Genomic DNA, 21076 nt, shown 5'->3' with positions numbered 1-21076 from the left:
CACCGACTGGACCGTTAAATATAGCAATTAAGGCAAACACTTATGGTAAACAACACTTAGCTGTAAGATAAAATAAGACCCAGACTCAGTGGAAATACCCTGATGTTCCCTTCTTCACAGTAATTTCAGACCTCCATCATTCATAAATGTTTTAGGCTTCAAGAGAAAATGTACTTCCTCTTTTCTATAGATATTCTGTTATCCTCCAGACAGTGTCCTGCGTCAGTATCACTTTCACCTTTTTAGCCCTCTGAGATATTAACCTGCACTCTCAGCTGTAGGAAGTTCAGTGGTACTTCACTGATGGCTGCAAAACAAACTTATATAGTTCTTTACTAAGAGTGTTCTGTGCATTATTAGCATTTTAGTGCTGAAAGAAAAATCACTGACTGGACCCTTAACTATAGCAATTAAGGCAATGCACTAATGGCAAACAACACTTAGCTATAAGATAAGATAGACTTAATTGATCTCTCAATGGAAAAAATTACTTGTTACAGCAGCTCTTAGTAACACACAAGTAGGGTGCAAATAGTTATGAATGAAAAAATTGCAATCAAAGAAGAACAAGGTAAATGTGCAAAAAAAAAAAAAGTAATGATCATAGAATAAAATAACATAAAATATATATTGACCAAAAATGTTTGCAAACATCAAAATAAAAAAAAAGCCCAGAAAAAGGCAATATTTGGCTTTAAGGTTTCTTCTGTTTCACCTTGTTGTCATCGGGGAAATTAGCATTGAGAAAGATGAGTTTCGTCATCCTCTTCCTCAACTCCTATCGTTCAAGGTAAAAAGCCGTTTAAAAGAATCGGGAACGTCACAACACAACCCCCATGAGCAAGCAAGTTTTAATGTGACCATTAAAGCTTGCTTTAGGAGAGCAAGTTTTATCTTGATCAAGTGATGATTTTTTTTGTCTGGGAAAATTACAAAGCTGTGTGACAATACGTTGAGGAATCCTTACTTAAACCTAAATACAGTGTCAGGTTTGAAAAGTTGAAATAAGCCAGTTTGTCAGTTAAAAAGTTAGTTTATCAAACTTTCTGAATCCAGGTTGGTTGATACCTTTTACTGTACAACATTACCTGTATGCTGGCAACAAAGCATGAATTTCCACTACTACCCTCTGTTGTTATAGTAAAGCATTTGCATCATGTTCCTGTCTGAAAACCTCAGTTCCTGCATTTTCTAGCAAGTTGAACTGAGAATCAAAAGCTTATTTTTCTGTAGGAGGCACAATTGTTGCTTATTTTGTTGTTTTTCCTTAATTTATTAAGAGTGACTGTGCACATTCACTCCACCATTTAAATGTGTCAGATGTAGACATGAAATATAATTTGCATCCACAGTCACTGGCGTGTTGATATTATAAAACAAATATGAATCAATTAAATCTTGATTTATAAAATTCACTGGCCAAATGTTGGTACTGACACCTTTAAGATTAATGCTGGCTGAAATTAGCTTAGTAAAAAAAAGACCTCGGGCAAACTTTAAACTGACTTCAGAAACACTTTGTCATGGAGTGCTTTTGGGTCGGACCAGCTTGCAGGGAGATACTCGGGAGCCATAATGTAAGATTTTGATCCATTATTTATTTAGGAGGCCTGAACAGCACAGGATTCTCGGCCAGGAGTTCAGGAGGCAATAAAGAAGACGTACCGAACTTACAGGAGCAGAACAGGAACTAGATTGACAAGGATTGTTGGAACAGCGCAGGAGCATGACAGGTGAATAGCCGGTATCTAGCAGGACGAGGCGACAGGGAACAAATGAAACCAGTAAGCTTATATACAGGGAAGGTGAATGGTGAAGCAATGGGAAGGAGAGAGGCGGTTAATCAGAGTGAGTGATGACAGGTGTGATGGCCAGGTGTAGGGAATTGAGGGAAATTAAGTTACTATGGAAATGGAGCTGGGAAACACAGGGACAAGAGTAGAAAATAGACTAGAGGCAGCTCTAAGGGAAACTAACTGAGAGGAGCAGGGATAAGAAAACTTAAACATAAGCTAACATGAAACTCTAGAAGGAACTAAATCTAAGGATGTGGAAGGAACTACGTAAATGAACAGAATTACTGAATAACAGAATATAACTGACTGACAGGAACTAAAACATGAGGGACTAACGAAGAGAACTATACTATAAAAACTAACCAAGAGGGAACTATATTATAAAGCAAGGCTGGGGAAGAACAACTAAGTAAACCATAACAAAAGAGAAACTAAGGACAAGGGAAGGACGAACCACTAGAACTAAAGAGGCAGAAGTACAGACAGAACTATAACCAAACACTAGGATAACAGAGGGAATAATTAAACATAACTACTAAACCAAAAGCACATGAGAAAGACCTGAATGGAAAAAGTAAACGAACACAAAACCAAAATGGCAGATCCTGACACACTTGGCCTCAGGCAGCAGTAGACCTTTTAACAGGACAATAATTGAACACATTTAGTCAATGTTGTCAGGCAGGATGTCAAGTCCCCAACCCTGAATTAATGAAGAAATGGCAGAGAAGACTAAAAATGAGGGTGATGGAGAGGAAGCCTTCAAACCCTGAAGATATGAATGTCATATAGCAAATAATGATTTGCTACTAGACAGAAAAATAAGCAAGAAGAATAATATTTAGCAGAATTGCCTTATAAACTGCATTACTTGGGTCAAACATTTTGAGTATCCTTTCACAAAACTTTGTAGGGATTTTGACCCCGGCCTGACCTGAGCAGGTGTAACTGAGACAGGTTTGTGCTTGCACACAACCTTTAAGCTCTGAACACAAATTTTCTAGAGGGCTGAGCTCAGGCCTTTGTGATGGCCACTCAAAAACATTGACTTTGTTGTCCTTAAGCCACTTTGTAAATAATTTTTGGTAAATAAAAATATTTTTAGCTATCCTGACTGGCCTAAAACAGAAAAGATATTGTCTGATTTATTGTCAAATTGTCATGATGTGCAGTTTGTGGTAGGACCAAAGTGCACAGAAGGATGCTAGGAGCCAGTGGAATAAGTCGAGTTTTAATTATTGCCCATACGGGTCCAGACAGCAGGGTTACATGACCCAAACATCAGACCGGACACAACAGCAAGACATGGAAAACGGAACTAACACAACACGGAACCAGCGGAGAACAATGGAAACTAAAGAGCTTAAATACAAACAGGGAAAGCAGGAGGAACCAATGAACAGAGGGACCAGGTAATCAGGGGAACTAGGAACAGGTCGGGGTTAGACTGCAGGGAGCGAAATCAATTAACATGACAAAACACAGAAGGGTAACCTAAGGACCAGACCAGTGGTGGCCTAGTGGTTAGAACAGGAGGTTTGTGTTCCGGAGGGGACACAAGGAGCCAGGTCGCATCCTGGCCCCCTGTGGGTTCGTATCCCACAGATTGCCACTCTGGGTCCTTGAGCAAGACCCTTAGCCCCAGAATGCTCCCCGGGCGCCGCAAAATGGCAGCCCACTGCTCCCTATAAGGGATAGGTTAAATGCAAATTTCATTGTAATGTACATGTGCAATGACCAATAAAGATGATTATTAATAAACAAAACACTAACTCAAACATTGGCTTGCAAAAAGATTTGAGTTTATACAGTGCATGTAAATATCTCATTTCAGCTGTAACTCATAGTTGAGCCAGGACAAATATCAGCAAGATTTTCTAGGATAAGCTTTATTAAAACAATGGTTATCCTAATCTCACTGTTAACAAAATAAATAAATGTATTCCCTAATATGGAAAACATTGAATCTGTGTCCTCACTGAGCTCATCATTTCCAAGGAAGCATCATCATAGCTTTTGACTAGTGCAGAAGTGGCCTATTGAACAGCCTAGTGTCAGCCTGTGTTAGCAGATAAGAGCCTGTGCTTGCTACTAACCAGAGCTGCCAGGAAGCCTGCAGAAAATAATCAGCACTGGTTTTATTTAGATCTGACGGATCAGTGAGTGACTCAGCAGTTAAAGTAGTTGAGAGAAAATCATTTCAGTAGCCAACAGGTAAAACACACTCATTTCATGCACGGCCAGCCTAGGCAGAGGAGTTGGATGATTCAGGTTATGCCTGGTTTAGAGGTAACACAGTTTCAATTTGAGTAGAGAGAGGGAGGTGTTGTGACTGTATGAGCCCACCACATCAGTGACAGTAAAAGCCACCTGAATGATTACCATGAAACCTAAATATGGAATCTGTGACAATGACCAAACCAAGCCCAAGAGACGCTTTCAGTGGCAGCAGAAGAGTTTCTTGGAAGGCTTGGGTGAGGAACTGAGTACTTTGAGTCAGGCAGATACGTGACTACAAGCGAATTCAGATGAGAAACCAAAAGCTCTCATGACCTCATACATCAAGATCAAAATGGGGTTTAAAAAGCAACCAAACTGTTTCACTAAATTCTGAAAAATTTAAATCAACCCCATTACAAAATGATTTTTACAGGAAATAATATCAGAAATACCTTTAAATGTTCTTTAAAGTAAGCTGTGTCATTTTTACTAAGGCAATTATATTTGGAAATCATATAGTTCCTTCTTACATGAACATTTCCTAAAACCCATTTTTCAACTGCACATACTATGGGAAACCTCTGAACAGATGACTAGAACGTAAAGGAGTTGCAACAAATTTACCCAACTGACATATCAGTCAAAAGTCATGAGAACTCTTTCTAAAGCCTATTTGGAAAAAATGAGAGGGGTTAGGTTTGTGGTCTGTGAAGCAGGTCACTGCAGAGCTGAGAAGTGCTAAGCAGAGAGCTGCAAAGTCTTACCTCTGAAAGGCACTGAGTGGCCAACTGGAGGAAGTGGCAGATGTTTTCTACACTGCAGTACATCTCTTCCTTCCTTTTATGTGTTCACACAAGTTGTTGCAACCTAGAGGAGTTTCACAGAGCAACTGCTGCTTGGTTTTTATCTCATCTCTCTGTCTCATCTGAAAAGTTCCTTTTTTGCTGACGTATACGATGCCGTTAAGGTGCTTTTTGAGTCAGGACTGATTCTGATATAGTACTATAAAAAGAAACAAAAATAGAGGTTTGGCATAGAATGGTTTTATATGAAATAATCTATTTATTTATAGCTGCTTTTCTGACAATTCTGAAAAGAAACATACTGTATCAAGGACACCTTTGGGAAGTCAATGTATAATTAAAAGGTTACAAATTAGAGAATGTGGTGATTCCAAAATAATATCCACATATACACACATTTGAACACTCATGCATGGATTAATTAATAAACCTTCTGGGCACAGACTGCCTACTTGAGTCCCAAACAACACAACATACAAATCCCAGCAAATCACTGAAATAGATGAAAAAAAATAATAGCAGAGGAATGAAATAAAAACATATGAAAGAGAGTCGGGTATGGCTTAGGAGGTAGAGTGGTGGTGGTTTGATCCAAGCAACTTCAGTCTGCTTGTAGAAGAACCTTTATTTATTAAGGGAAAAAAGCGTGTGTTTCACTTAGTGAATTGAGCAACTGAAATATATATACTTTTCAGTAATGATCTAATTTATTGACTATAACTATGAGTCTGGAAATGACTATATAATATTTCCTTTGGGAAACAAGGGACCCACTGTCAGACAGAAATGCCAAATAAAATAATAATAAAGACACAATAGTTTTGTCTGTGGATGGAGCATGTGGCTGTGCCAGGGTGATTAATCCATACATGTTTACTGTACATAGAAATAACCAACATACACAAACTGAAAACAGGATAATTATTTTCAAAAATGTACAAAATACTAAAAGCAACCCTGGTCAAAAATAGAAATACAAAAACCGACATTTGAAAAATTAGGGAGGAAGAAAACCTGGATGGATAGTCCTCTTAAAGCAGGGCATGGTTTCTTCAACAAACACCGATGTTTCTGGTTCATTTAATCCAATAAGGGGACAACAAATCTTCCAGAAAAAAAGTTTGTCTAATTTTTGTCTAAAAATCTGAGGAAAGACCACCAAAATTGTTATTAAAATCAAGATCCACTACATAGATTCACGCATAAATTACAGTAAGATTGGTCTTAAAATGATTATATGGCTTAAAAAAATGTATGGCACTTCAAGTTAGAACAATTTTTGTCTGAAAATAGACATCATGTCTCAATGAAGCAGCTAGAAAGTCCAGTTACCGTGCATCCAAAAAGATAGGTGCCTGCAGATCAATCTGGCTGTCTTTGGGAAGTGTTTTAGACATAGCCCGAGTTTAAAAATTGTGTATAAATGTTTTGAGCTGGATTGTCTCTTCCACTGATATCCTATCGTGGTAGAAACTGAGTCCCGTTAGGAGCTCAATGTCTCGGACTCGTGCGACGTGAAATTTCAGCCACTCCTCCACCCATGACAAGTCAGACTCCTCCTGAAGAGACACAGAAAGAGAAATAGAAAACTGATTGATTTAAAAGCAAAACATCAATGTGTTATAATGCATTATTTTATATTTTGATAGACAAACACAAAGATGATACATGATATTATTATTATTTTTTTAAATATTAACATGAAAACTGTGGTGTGCATTTGTATTCACCCCTTGAATCAATACTTAGTAGAACCACCTTTTGTTGCATTAAGGACTGAAAGCCTGAAAGTTATCCTCCCTTCACTCATTATGAAGCTGAAGCTGCTGAATACTTTGTTTAGGTCCAGGCTATCAGTCAAGTCTTTTTGAATGTGTAGTACGAGGAGGTGGCTAAGACGTGGTTCGGACATTGTTGAACGGATGGAGGTTTTCAGTCGACGGAAGTTGAAGAAGCTCTGCTCAACTGTTGCATTTCACATGGGGATAGTCATGTCAATGTCAAATACAGCCAGAGAAGCCTGTTAAACCCATGGAAGAGAGACTGAATGCCTTGTCCCTGGGTTTCCAGCAGGTCTGCAATTGTGGACATCATGCAACATCACCATCATTGTACATGTTCACCACATTCTGGGGGATGCTGATGCTGCCTAAGGCTTTGTTTTTTGCTGTGAGGAGCACCTGATCAATCCCCATCAGCAGATGAAGAGTGGGTTGATTAAACCTGTGCGTCACCTCAGAGGCGAGAAGGTTGATTCCCTCAAAGAGCTAACTCCTAAAGTATTCTTCTAGATTTTCCCACTGATGAGGTGCATTACAGTCAACATAAAGATGGGGATAAAAAACTGGAAGAAGTGCTCAGGCCTCCCAGACAGCTGTGGAAATGCTGTATTTCATAAAGACTGTATCCAACAAAGTGAGCTTACTGCACTCAAACTCATAATTATACAACATGACAAACAAGTGCAGAAGGGATAATGGAGCAGCTGCACTGTCTGCAGTTACTGGTCAGACAAAGGCTTGCTATCAGGGGCCATACAGATGCAGAGAGCAATTTTTGAAAGGTTGTTGAACTTGTAGCTGAAAACCTCTCTCTGAAAAACTTTATTTTAACAGGAAAATGTGCATCTTATGTAACAAAAATGGAACTTATCTCGCCACTCTCTTGGCCAAGATAAAAAGTAACGCACAACACTATGCGATGATTGTGGCAGAAACATGCAACTGAATGAAGATTTCCATTCATTCAAAGAACGGTTTCATGTGTCCTGAGTGTCTGGAGAAATGATGCGATGGCTGTTTTTGAGTCACATTGCGTTCAGAAATTTAAACAATGACCTTGACAGGCTTCCACAGTTTCTTGACAAGCTTTGCAATACTTTTGCAAAGCTCTGTAGTTGTATGCAGGTTCTATCTGTGGTAAAGTGTGCAGAGATGTGTTGGGAGTTGGTGGTGTTACTCACAGCGCAGAACTCTGTGTAGTCAGGTGTGTGAGGCATGATGAAGGACATGGCCTGAAGTGGGCCCTCACAGTTAACAGGACTCAAGCTTGAGTTGTGACAGCTGGTCATGATCAAGAAGAAATGTGTCGGGACAGTGCTTCCATTACTGGAGAGAGAAAAGGATTTACAGGGTTTTTAAAAAACAGCTGAGTTAAATGTGTTCCCTGTGCAAAAAACTTTAACTCTTCTCATTCCCACTTTCTCTGTCTGTGTTGTGATGACACAAATCTGTTTTTTCTCCTATTTGTCAAAAACGTCATGCATTTCCACACCGAGCACTAACACAGGATAACTGCCAGGGGATATGAAGAAAGGACTACATGTAGAAAGGTTGTCAGTTGCAGTACTGGTTTTTATAGTTAAATAAAAGATGAAACAGAAATAGATATGAAAATGAATGGGGAAAAATAGAAACACATTATCAATTATGATTTATAGTCTACTATCTCAGAGCTCAGTGCATGTGGTATGATAAGATGTGACCAAACAACCACCAAACTGTCATCTGGTTTTAATTTAGATGTTGCACAATCTCTAATTTAGCAAAATTGTACATGCCCTGGACTTTTTTATAAAATAAGATCTCTCATAACCACATTAGATTTATGTGCAAACACCTCCTCACTCTGAAATGGAGAAATTACATTGAAATAGCTCATAAGTGTTGGGTAAGTGTGAAACATTAGGTCTGCCCTAACTGATAAATGTGTTGAGCGCTATAACCTTGACTACTGTTTGCATAACTTCCAAAAAAAAAATAAAAAATAAAAATCACACAGTGGGATTTTCTGGATTTTTGTTTTAGATTCAGTCACCCACAGCTGAAGAGAACCTATGATACAAATTAGACTTCTACAAAGCATGTAGAAGTCATGTAGGCAAGTAGTAAACCTGCAAAATTGGCCATGTACCAAATACCTGTTCTCCCCACTGTGTGTGTGTGTATATATATATATATAATTTACAAATTGCAACATAAATTAAAAAGTGCTATTATGCTGTGTTCATTAAATCACTGCAAATGCTACATTAAGCATTAATTGGGTTTTGAGACTTCTAAAAAGGTTGTTTTGTTTATAAAGTGCTCACATTTGTGTCCAATAAAAGTTACCAGGCTTGATTTACATAAGAATTACATGTTTGTATATTATTTAAGGGGACATAAATTAATCAACTTTATATCAAAACACTTTTCAAAAACTTAAAAATCTTTATCTAATATTAAAAGGCTTAAAATTTATGAAAGAAATCACCACATGGTAGCAATCACTAAAGTAGTGGTATATATCTGTAGTACTATTTACCCTGAGCTTCTAGTGACTGGATCAACATGTCCATCAAAGTCTTTATCAAATATAGGCCCACTGATGATGTTGACTCCGTTCAGCTGTTGTGAATATTTCAAAAGCACAGAAGTGTGGAAATGGTTCCAAACCTCTGAAAAACATAAACACAGATTTCAATACACAGATAATCCTGTGATTTGTACAAACAGACAAACAACATCTTTGAAGTTTGTTTTAGCAGTGAAAAAAGTGTGTAGAAGGAACAATTAACCACCAGGGGGCAGCACTTGTTAGATTATAGTTATTTTCCAGGCATTCAAAAAGCTAAACTTTCATGTAATTTTAACTAGAGAGTTTTCAGTTAAGCATACTCACAGGCTATGGCTGAACTGAAGGATTTTATTCATCAAAATTCTATTAATACTAAATACTTGTCCAGATCCAATTCATAAGGTACAAAATGAATAACTAATGCTGATTCATAAGGTCCTATTTGAAATAGATAATTTAAGCCATGAAATAAAAACTTATTAATGTTATTATGAAATTAAACTTTAGTCTGTTTCCAGAAAAGCAGTACTGACAACAATAGAGGTTGCTTAAACATTAAAAAAACTTCTGCTCCAGCTGTCTGAAATGTTAAAGATCAACCAAGTAAGAGAACACAAGCAAGGCACTGAGTCAAAGACCCAGAGATCTCATCAGCTCCGGAGATGATGAATAGTTTTACGGGCAAGCTTTGTTCAGGCATGCACAAAGCAGGTTTTTTTGTGTACTGCAGGCCTATCAGCTAATGAGCACATCCAGGAACCTGAGCCAGTTGCAGCAAGGACTTCTTTACTTTGCTTATCCTGTTTAACTACGAGGAACCCTGTTGAGGAAAACTTTAACTTTGAAATGATTGTTTTACCAATGTCACAACTCTAAATGCAGCTGGGAAAAACACAAAATTGACCAAATCTTGCAGAAATTCTCACTTTTAAATGCAGGGAACATAGGGACCATGTTGCTGCTGATAAGCGAGTCAGTCTCTGGACCAGTGGCATTCAGATCTGTAAAGATAATAATAGGTGATGCAACAGGTATGGGACTGGGACAGACAGGTAAGAGGTGTGTAGAGATTTATTGCTAACATAATTTTTACAATTAAGACTTTAAATTGAAGCAAAAATGCCAATTAAGATTGCAAAATCTACAACGCTCATATTGCAAAATGCTAAGGCCAAACTTCAGGCCTTCAGTTGCTACAAAAATGTATGGACCATACTTTGTACCAGAGAAGAAGGAAGTTAAAATGCTTAATTTTTGCCACCCCAGGTCTCTCACAGCTGCTTATGAGTGTTGGCTTCCCTCTTTCACTTCACCTACTGAAGCCACCTGGAAGCAAACCTTTCTAGATATTGTAAAGGTTTCAAGGGGAATAAAACCTTGACACATTTTAACAAATTTTTCCTGCAACAACAAAATTCAATATATTATATTGGCATTTTAATTGATAGACCACAGTATTGCACAGCTGTAAAGTGGGAAGAATACAAAAAAAGAAATTCAGAATAGTGTTGTAAAATGTAAAAACACCATCAAATGAACTGTGAAGAAAAGCCTCTCGTCAACCTTTTCTGGGATCACAGAAAAGGTTTCCTAGAGCCCTAAAAAGTGGATACCTTTTTCCATGGGAACTGGATCCCCGGGTGGGGGACACAAGCTGTGTCTCCCCCCATACATATAACATACACATATACAGTTACACACACTCACAGGGGGGGTGCAGCAGGCCATAGGACAGATCGGCCTCATCTCTGTAGAGGAGACACAGCTGGCCAGGGGAAGACGAGACGCGTACGTCAGCTCGAACACACCCCTCTGGACTCGGGTCTCGCACTCTGGACTGAGAGAGGGGATCAGTCAGTGGTGGACAGTGTGAACAGGACAACAGGACAGTTCTCTGGGTATTGTGAAAGATCACTTGGCCTGCTTTAGATTTTGTCAATGGGTCAATGAGGGCATAGCGCTCTTTTTGCTGGCGGGGTTCATAGAAAAACTCATTTATCTGAGGTTAAATTCTTGGATGACAGTCGAAATCACTTTTATGGAACTTTTACATGAAACAGGAAAACAAAGTTTGGAATATCAAGAAAAATACTTTGGTTTAGCAAAAAATTTAAAATTACTCATGAAACCATCTATGTGCTGATAAAGAAAACATTTGCTTTCTTTACTTCTGTCCAGTTTAAAAGTACAAAAAATAAAAAGCAACATGAAGGTTCGCATGTATGATTAAAAATATGGTACTTGATGTCTAGCGCTTTACTTTGAAAGTGTTGTTTATTTTAGTTGTTCATTATATTTCATTATTTATCACATAATCTACATGCACTAAAAAGAACAGTGCTGCAGGTTTACACTGATATGTTTTTAAAGGAAGAAATATTCCCTCTTCTTCAATCAATTAACTTCACATACTAACTGTTTATAGTTGCATAGTCTTTTGGAGCTTATCTCTACCAGCATTGAACACCTAGAACTTAAAATTTTTTACACATTCTTGTTTGCAAAAAGGCTCAAACTCAGTCAGATTGGGTGGAGAATGTCTGAAAACAAAAATAAAAACCCAAGCCTTGCTGCAAAATCTTCATTTTGCTCTGGCTTTAAATGGTAATTTTTACACATGAGGAGGGTGAGGATGGTCTGCTTAGGGTTATGTGCTGTGTAGCTTTCTGCCAAACGTAATGTTTTTCATGCAGGTTAGCTCAGGTCAGTTTTGGTGTCACCTGAAAAGATTACCTTCTTCTACCCATTTGCCGTGTCCCCTACATGGCTGTACTCATCTACGTTGCATTTTATGGGAGAACAATAAGATGTATCTTCTTCTCAGAGCTAGGAAATAATGTCCTTCTCGGAAGAAACATTTTTCGCAACAAGAGTATGATACTGCGTTTTAGAGAGGTGTTTTATCAATTTTATCTATGAAATATTTTCAAAAACAAAATGAAGCGCCAAATAAAGGAAAAGTAATAAAAAAACTTGCCAACATACAAACCACCACCAGACCCTGACAATAAAATAAACAAACAGAATGCTAAAACCACTACACCACCATATCATTATATATACTGTTAACTAGAGGCCTTGCGGCTGGATTACCAGTGAGAAATAATAGTAACGGCAGAGGAAGGTGGAAGTAGCAGTTGATTTATTCAGGCGCACTCCATCAAACCTAACAGCATCAAGTCTCTTAACAAGACACAATTGCAGCCTTAAATAGGCACAGCTGAGAAAAGGACTAAACCATTCTCTACACAACTTCCAACTCAAACATACATTTTATCAAATATATACATATTCCCCCTTACGTTTTATAAATATTTTATACTTTTTTAAACCTACACACCAAAACACCATAAAACCTCCCAAATACTAAGTGCACAAATCCCCCACATTTTCCATGGTCTCTCCCGGAACCTATAAATGGTGTCTGGACCCCTGGGGAAGTATTTGTCCAAACACCCTGGAGAGGACACAGAAAAGACAGGTGAGTCACTTCCTTAGTACAACACTTCTCCTTCACTGACACTTTTAAACAGACTTTACACGAACACTTGCTCAAATTTCACAACAGTAGGCCTTATTTGCTCTGACTAACAATTCTCCTTTCACAGACACCCATGCCACTTCTTAATGAGGAGCAGCTGTGCAGAGCCTGGAACAAAAGGCTACATGCTCATCACTAAAATACTCAATAAATATTCAATAAAAAGTTAAACTTGTGTGCAAATGATTATGTGCAAATCCATGCCTGAAGTGCAGTGCTAGATAAAGCGCTTTTAATAAAGTGCAAAGGTGCTCTTAAAGTGTTATGAATTACTTAAGTAGGGATAGTCCATGTAATGAAGACCTCTTCATTACAGTACAAATACAGAAAGCAAACAACAATGCTGCAAATCAATGTCTGTAAGACCGAGCATCATACATAGAACTGATAAACTGTGTATAAATAAACAGGCAAGAGTTTATGGTATTGATGATTTATAAATGTGCAGCACTTTGGTCAATGTTTTATTTACTGTTTTTTTATTAGTTTGATTTGTAATTAGAAGTTTGATTTATTTGTTAATTTATATTGTGTGATTATGCTACTGCAGAAAAAGATTAGTAGAATTTAACTCTATAATGCCAAATGTACTTTTTGTGCATATGTCTGATACTTTTTTACTTTTCTGAGAAACCTGCTGTATCAAATCCTCTACTTGTCTTATGCTCTATGGGACAGGATCTCAGTACCACAGGTAGCAAGTGTCAGTTTTAATCTAAGGTCTAACATGGCTGCCCTCTCATTCTAAGAAACAGTTTTCATGAAGCTCATGGTCCTTTTTAAAGGAATATTACAGAAAATAAAATGCAAAAAAAAAAGATTACCTCTATAGTTGAGATGGGTGATTAACACTAATTTAGACTTCTCCCTAAAGCGATTGATAGAAGTTAGAAACTCCAGCTGTCTCAGACTGACAAATTTAATTTAAGCCTGGCGGGTTCTTGGAAATCCCATTAAAAACATAAGTAGGGGGCTGCCAAGTTACTCTCTGCAAGTAATTAAATTAGGCTTAGATTGATTTTCTTGCAGGAATCTTAATGAGAAAGTTTTACAAGCTGTGGGTTTTAAATCTTTTTGAGTCTTTAATGAGTTTGACACAATGAAACTGTTGCAAACAATTCATGTCATAGCACTTTTCACCAACAATGAATGGAGACAATGCACTGCAGGCTATATTTTGCTTGTACTGTATTTGGATGACGCATTCACTTGCTCAATCATTCAGACAGAGGAATCCAAACTCTCTTGGACATGCAGCGCTGCGTCCGAGGTTGTGATTTACAAGATAGCTTAACCACAAAGAGGAAAAAAAAGACAAGAGCTGTTTGAGCCAGCACGAGTAGAGAAGATGAGCAGCATATGTTTACAGAAGAGTTTCAGATGCTACACAAACCTCCAATCTGCAGCCAAACCAAAGCCACAGAAGAAATACAGCTGAGGCAGCCCCGACTGATGGGGCTAAGTTTAGTGACGAAAGAGAGCTGCGAGCTATGGACTCACCCGAGGTTGGAGGTTGTACGACACCCAGAGAGGCATGTGGCGGTCTCTGCTGTATCCGCTCAGGTAGTCGGAGTGGTACAGCAGACAAAAGCTGGCATCTGCCTGGACGACTCCAGGGTTGCCGAAAGGATGGTGAAGGCGGCGTAAGATAGCCTTGGTGCCTTAGGAGGAAATTTGAAGGGTTACACAAAAATATTTCTCAATGCTTTCCTGAATAAAAACAAAATAGTGATTACCTGAGTTTATTGATAAAATATTGGTGTTCATATCCTTCTCCTGCAAGGAAAGTCATAATTTGTTTCAGTTAAAATCTGGCTTCTATATACGGTGCTGATGTGTATTTAATAAGGAGTAATTAAGTAAGATGCACAGCTTTAGTCAGCATTTCTCTGTTTTTTGTGTACATTTAAGTCTTTCAAGACAACTGACATATCTGGACCAGTAAATAGGGCTAATATAATGATCTGAAGTGGCAAAAAAGCCCCCTACTGCATCAGTGGTCTGAGATGAACACAGGCAATGCAGGTTGTCTGTGGGATTAGGGTTGGAGCCCTCACACGGGGTTTCATGAGAGAGCTGAGCTGGGTGAACAGGCTGATAGACGGGATGCTTCAGGACATGGTTCAGGCTGCCATGGGTCCCATTGTTCGGAGACGGGAGAATACCAAGAAGGTCTGATAGAGAAAATGAAATAAAAATAAACTTGCATTCTAAATTAAAACACAGTATATTTAATCTGTACAAAATAAGGTGAAGAATGTTTGTCTGAAAGGAAAATAATTTTAAATTCTTTTATACAGTATTTCTACTTCTCAAAATATTTTCACATATTGACTTGTTCTGACCAAATATTTCAATATATTGTTTCTAGATTTTACTAGACAGATCATCACAAATGTGATGAAACAGTGAAGTTGAAGTACACATTGTTTTCAACAAGTTTCACGAAGAAAAAATCAGAAATGTGCCGTTCATATAGATTTAGCCCCTTTGCCTCCTGTTCAGCCCATTGTAAGTCAGAGATTAGTCAACAGAGTCAGCCAGTGTGTAATTTAAGTATATAAACAGCTTTTCAGTGAAGACCTCTTGTTCAATGACTGCTGGAAGACCCCCACCCCTCCCACGATCCAGCATGGATAAGCGGGTTTAGACATTGCACGGATGTTTGCAGACTCGTTAGCAAATTCGCAGAATTCAGATACATTGAAAGGATTTGGAGCATGAACAACCTTCCTTAATGTCATGCGTTACATTAACGCTCAGCTTGGACTCCTGCTTACTTGCACTGCTTTACTTGCACAATGATCACCTGCACTGTTGTATTGCTCTTGCATCTTATACTGCTCTATATTTACTCTCACTCACTTAAAACTGTGCACTTATATTTATATTATATTGTAGATATGTTTGTACTGTTTAATTTGTACTGTATTGCACCGACTACGCCAAAACAAATTCCTTGTATGTCCAAAAACGTACTTGGCAATAAAGCTTTTCTGATTCTGATTCTGATTCTGATGCCACTACATCTCAATTGTATTTAAGCCCAGAGTTTGACTAGGCCCCTCCAAAATATTTGTTTCTTTTTTGATATTTAAACCAATCAGAGGTGGACTTGCTGGAGTGGTTTGGATCATTGTCATCTGCATTACTTAAGTACAGTCAAGTTTAAGGTCATGAACTGATGGTCAGAGGAGCAGAATTCATGGTTCCATCTACAGGTCCTTCTCAAAATATTAGCATATTGTGATAAAGTTCATTATTTTCCATAATGTAATGATGAAAATTTAACATTCATATATTTTAGATTCATTGCACACTAACTGAAATATTTCAGGTCTTTTATTGTCTTAATACGGATGATTTTGGCATACAGCTCATGAAAACCCAAAATTCCTATCTCACAAAATTAGCATATTTCATCCGACCAAAAAACAGAAAAGTGTTTTTAGTACAAAAAACGTCAACCTTCAAATAATCATGTACAGTTATGCACTCAATACTTGGTCAGGAATCCTTTTGCAGAAATGACTACTTCCATGCGGCGTGGCATGGAGGCAATCAGCCTGTGGCACTGCTGAGGTCTTATGGAGGCCCAAGATGCTTCGATAGCGGCCATTAGCTCATCCAGAGTGTTGGGTCTTGAGTCTCTCAACGTTCTCTTCACAATATCCCACAGATTCTCTATGGGGTTCAGGTCAGGAGAGTTGGCAGGCCAATTGAGCACAGTGATACCATGGTCAGTAAACCATTTACCAGTGGTTTTGGCACTGTGAGCAGGTGCCAGGTCGTGCTGAAAAATGAAATCTTCATCTCCATAAAGCTTTTCAGCAGATGGAAGCATGAAGTGCTCCAAAATCTCCTGATAGCTAGCTGCATTGACCCTGCCCTTGATAAAACACAGTGGACCAACACCAGCAGCTGACACGGCACCCCAGACCATCATTGACTGTGGGTACTTGACACTGGACTTCTGGCATTTTGGCATTTCCTTCTCCCCAGTCTTCCTCCAGACTCTGGCACCTTGAATTCCGAATGACATGCAGAATTTGCTTTCATCCGAAAAAAATACTTTGGACCACTGAGCAACAGTCCAGTGCTGCTTCTCTGTAGCCCAGGTCAGGCGCTTCTTCCGCTGTTTCTGGTTCAAAAGTGGCTTGACCTGGGGAATGTGGCACCTGTAACCCTTTTCCTGCACACGCCTGTGCACGGTGGCTCTGGATGTTTCTACTCCAGACTCAGTCCACTGCTTCCGCAGGTCCCCCAAGGTCTGGAATCGGCCCTTCTCCACAATCTTCCTCAGGGTCCGGTCACCTCTTCTCGTTGTGCAGCGTTTTCTGCCGCACTTTTTCCTTCCCACAGACTTCCCACTGAGGTGCCTTGATACAGCACTCTGGGAACAGCCTATTCGTTCAGAAATGTCTTTCTGTGTCTTACCCTCTTGCTTGAGGGTGTCAATAGTGGCCTTCTGGACAGCAGTCAGGTCGGCAGTCTTACCCATGATTGGGGTTTTGAGTGATGAACCAGGCTGGGAGTTTTAAAGGCCTCAGGAATCTTTTGCAGGTTTTTAGAGTTAACTCGTTGATTCAGATGATTAGGTTCATAGCTTGTTTAGAGACCCTTTTAATGATATGCTAATTTTGTGAGATAGGAATTTTGGGTTTTCATGAGCTGTATGCCAAAATCATCCGTATTAGGACAATAAAAGACCTGAAATATTTCAGTTAGTGTGCAATAAGTCTAAAATATATGAATGTTAAATTTTCATCATTACATTATGGAAAATAATGAACTTTATCACAATATGCTAATATTTTGAGAAGGACCTGTACCCTTCAGTGGTAAGTAGGTATAGACAGTGGATGGATAGGTCCAGAGGCAGCAAAGCAGCGCCAGGTCATCACATTAGGAGCAACATGTTTGATTGGATATAATATTATTTTTTCTGAAATGCTGTGTTGATTTTATGATGCACATCTTCTAAAACGTTCAACATCATCAGGATATTTTTGGCAAATGCAGATAAGCCTTTGTGTTCTTTTGGCCTTAGAACTCTCTCATAGATGCTGATTATGCCCAGTCTTGTCCTTATCATTGAATCATCATAGTTGTTGTGTTGTTCGTTTGTTGTTCTCATGGATGTATTGTTGTTGTTCCATATTATCTGGACAATGGTTCTCACTGTGATTCAATGGGAGTCTCAAAGCCTTAAAATAGCTGTGTAACCCCTTTGAAACTGGCAGATGTTGATAACTTTATTTCTCATCTGTTGCATGATGTGTTGCATTATAAGATCTTTAGAACACTTCATGCTGTCAGACAGGTTCTGATTAAGTTATTTCTTGTTTCTACGGGTCTGGTGATAATTAGACCTGGGTGTGGCTGGAGAACTGGCACTCAACTTTAGTTGGTAATCACATTTAATTCATGATTTAAGAAGGTAGGGATTACTTATCTAGGTCAAGTTGGATTGGATAACTTGTTTCCCTTAATCATTGTTTGAAAACTGCATTTTGTTATTAGTCAGGTTATCTTTGCTGATATCAAAATGTTTCAGATGTTCTGAATAAGCAAATGTGAGGAAGAAAAGCCAAAACTGAAGTAATCGGCAAAGAGGCAACCATTTTCTCACAACCTTGCATCTTTTTCCTTCCACTATGCAACTCTGCACTACTTAACATTGATCTGTAACCCCATCTATTTTTGGTTGTAACATGACAAAAAGCGAAAATGGTTGATTGTCACAACGCTGTTTATTTTTGATGTTCGCATAGTTATATTTAAATAAGCCCAACATTTCTACAATATTCATTTCTTCTGACTTGGTTGTTATTTTAAACTGCTGTTTGGTTGGTGTAATTTCCTTTTACTTCTGTTGACCTTTTTTAGAAAGCAGAACAGCAACTGAAGTTTAAAGATGTGCATCTGTTTCCGGTTCAGAAATGTGTCAGTTAGCTGGATGTTGTCATAACTTAGACTAACAGCTGTTTAACAAACCAAACAGAGAAGGAAAATAAGAAAAAAACTAACCAACAATGTAAGCAGATAATTAACTTTTTTATATTGCAGACACATTGTGTACTATCTCTTTTTGAGATTAAAGCATTAAAAAAACATTTAGTAGTAAAATATTTCAACAAAACCCATTACAAGCTATGCAGGGGATATATTTTTAAGGTCAGTCAGTTTAAAATGTGCCAGAGACGCATTTTGTTTAGGATAGTAGTCACTAACCATAAAGGTTCATTCAGAAGGTGTCATTACACATTAACCTTTTATACAAAGACATGACTACAGTCTCTTAAGTAATGTTTTAGCAGTGTGTAGAAATAGCCAAGTACATTATTAACAAGGTCCTTTAATTGCAAATCTAAATTTGTAATAAATGAAGGAGAAATGTTTTCATCATAATGTTTTGCTCTTAAGGCCTAACTTTTGGTTTGTTTAAGAAACACATCTATTATTATGAATGGATAAGGATTTTACATGAAAACAGATTATCGCTTTTCTCAAGTCTCACCAAATCCATTCACCAACACCAAATATTATATTTCACAAAACAACACCTGATCTAATCATCTAAATCATCCATCCATCCATCCATCCATCCATCCATCCATCCATCCATCCATCCATCCATCCATTCATCCATCCATCCATCCATCCATCCATCGGCTTCCACTAGTCCAAGAACTATTTGCGGAGATAATAGATCTGGCTCATTTTGTGTCATTCAGAAGGGATATATAGTCCTGATCATCAATCAAGCTCCGTTTAGAAGATGGAGCTCATCATCTCATCTTTTAGGCTAACAGCACTAAGGAAAAAGGTCATTTAAGCTCCTTGCATGCAGGATCTCATACTTTCAGTCAAGCTCCATACCTCATGACCTTGATCAGTGAATTGAGAGAATCGTTTTTTGGCTCCACCCTATTAAAAGTCCAGTCCATCTATCCATCCTACATCACAATAATTTGACAACTTCCAACAACAAGGAAAAGAAAATTAACTTAAACAGTCACTTACCACACATGAGATTATATATTTCAATGTTTTCAAAGGGGGGCACAATTGAGTGTGTTTTAAATCCTGGACCATAACCAATGAAGATGGCCTGGAAAAAGGAGGAAATACATAACATGTTCATTCATCTCTTTTCACACTGTTTAAATTCTCAACACATGATGATGTAAACTAAACTAAGCTTTTAAGCAACAACGCTTACCAGTTTGCGTACTACAAAGTGTTATTTAGGCTCTCTGTAAACATCAAGACGTCAAAGATCTGATCCACATATTTAGTTCATGCGTAAATGTTTAAATGAAGTCAAGCTCTAAAGTGACCCAAACCTAAACAGGTTTCTATACTAAATGAGAACATCAGCATGTTTGCAGAGAAAGAAACAATTTTGTTTTTTACTAAACAGGTAAGCAATAAAATTCCAGCGCATGATTCGTCCAGACAAACATTCAGACACAGACAGGGTGATGACTAAGATTACTGTGGTTTTAAGTTTAAATCTTTCAGTATTTAGGTAGTGAGAAACATCGCATACTAAGCGCAATTATTGTAATTGTAATTATTGTAATTCCCAGATCATCCGAGTTTTCAGTCATCTTTTAAGGCTTTATTGGAGGCTTGTCCAAATATTTCCTCCTACCCAGTCTATCCTTGCATGCAAATTTCTGCAAAAGAAACCAGAGGTGAAACGGATGCTTGTAATCTAATTTTCAAACAGTAAGATACAAACAGAAATACTTGTGGGCACAGTTAAAAATACTTGGGATACATGTTTTTAAAGTCCCTCTAATTCAACGCAGCTTTTTCAAATCACTGTTATTGCCCCTTGTTGTTTCATGTCTCAAATGTCCAGACAGTTCATTTTATATTCTAATTATAAAAAACATATTTCTTATCTTCTCTCCTATATCAACTGCTTAATGTAAAAACTTCCTGTTTTCTTGAAAACTAAAAATTAAATGATAAAAGGTCCTTGTCTTTAGCAAACACACACATATTTCCTTCCTCTGACCTGCATGTTGGTGAAGAGATTGTCTGAGCCGTGGAAACCACCAATGCAATACTTGATGTCCTTTTGTTCACTGGGGAAAATACATTTAGATAGAAACAGTGAAAAAGAAATAAAGACATAAAATCAATAGAATTAGAGGAAATACTGAATAAATGAATATATTGAACATCATCATCTACAGTGGTTATGCATATTACAGGGAGGTATCTTGTGTCTGTCAAGTCAGTGGCTTTTTTTGTACAACTTAAAGCAATTCACCACAATTATAGGGTCGCTGCACATCAAAGGATTTGTGCTATTCCTCTCCAACATGCTTCATTCATCACACATGGTTCCTGTTATTAGT

The 21076-nt window shown here is 38.0% G+C and overlaps 1 protein-coding gene across 1 annotated transcript in view; it reads right to left on the bottom strand.

The window, feature by feature from the left end:
- Positions 1 to 5055: 5055 nt before the first annotated feature.
- enpp1 (ectonucleotide pyrophosphatase/phosphodiesterase 1) overlaps positions 5056 to 21076 on the bottom strand; it is a 52644-nt gene continuing 36623 nt past the window's right edge. The window contains exons 14-23 of the mRNA XM_047387709.1: positions 20731 to 20800; positions 19725 to 19812; positions 14688 to 14872; positions 14435 to 14474; positions 14199 to 14359; positions 10865 to 10994; positions 10084 to 10158; positions 9125 to 9257; positions 7782 to 7926; positions 5056 to 6378 (exon numbers count right to left, since the gene is read on the bottom strand). Of these exons, the coding sequence (XP_047243665.1) occupies positions 6226 to 6378; positions 7782 to 7926; positions 9125 to 9257; positions 10084 to 10158; positions 10865 to 10994; positions 14199 to 14359; positions 14435 to 14474; positions 14688 to 14872; positions 19725 to 19812; positions 20731 to 20800 (1180 nt within the window). The 3' untranslated portion in view covers positions 5056 to 6225. The remainder of the gene's footprint in view (positions 6379 to 7781; positions 7927 to 9124; positions 9258 to 10083; positions 10159 to 10864; positions 10995 to 14198; positions 14360 to 14434; positions 14475 to 14687; positions 14873 to 19724; positions 19813 to 20730; positions 20801 to 21076) is intronic.

The sequence above is a fragment of the Girardinichthys multiradiatus genome, chromosome 15 (genome assembly GCF_021462225.1).
Source record: "Girardinichthys multiradiatus isolate DD_20200921_A chromosome 15, DD_fGirMul_XY1, whole genome shotgun sequence".
Taxonomy (NCBI): Eukaryota; Metazoa; Chordata; class Actinopteri; order Cyprinodontiformes; family Goodeidae; genus Girardinichthys; species Girardinichthys multiradiatus.
Note: the sequence above shows the minus strand (reverse complement) of the source record. Positions and strands in the feature narration are given on the sequence as shown.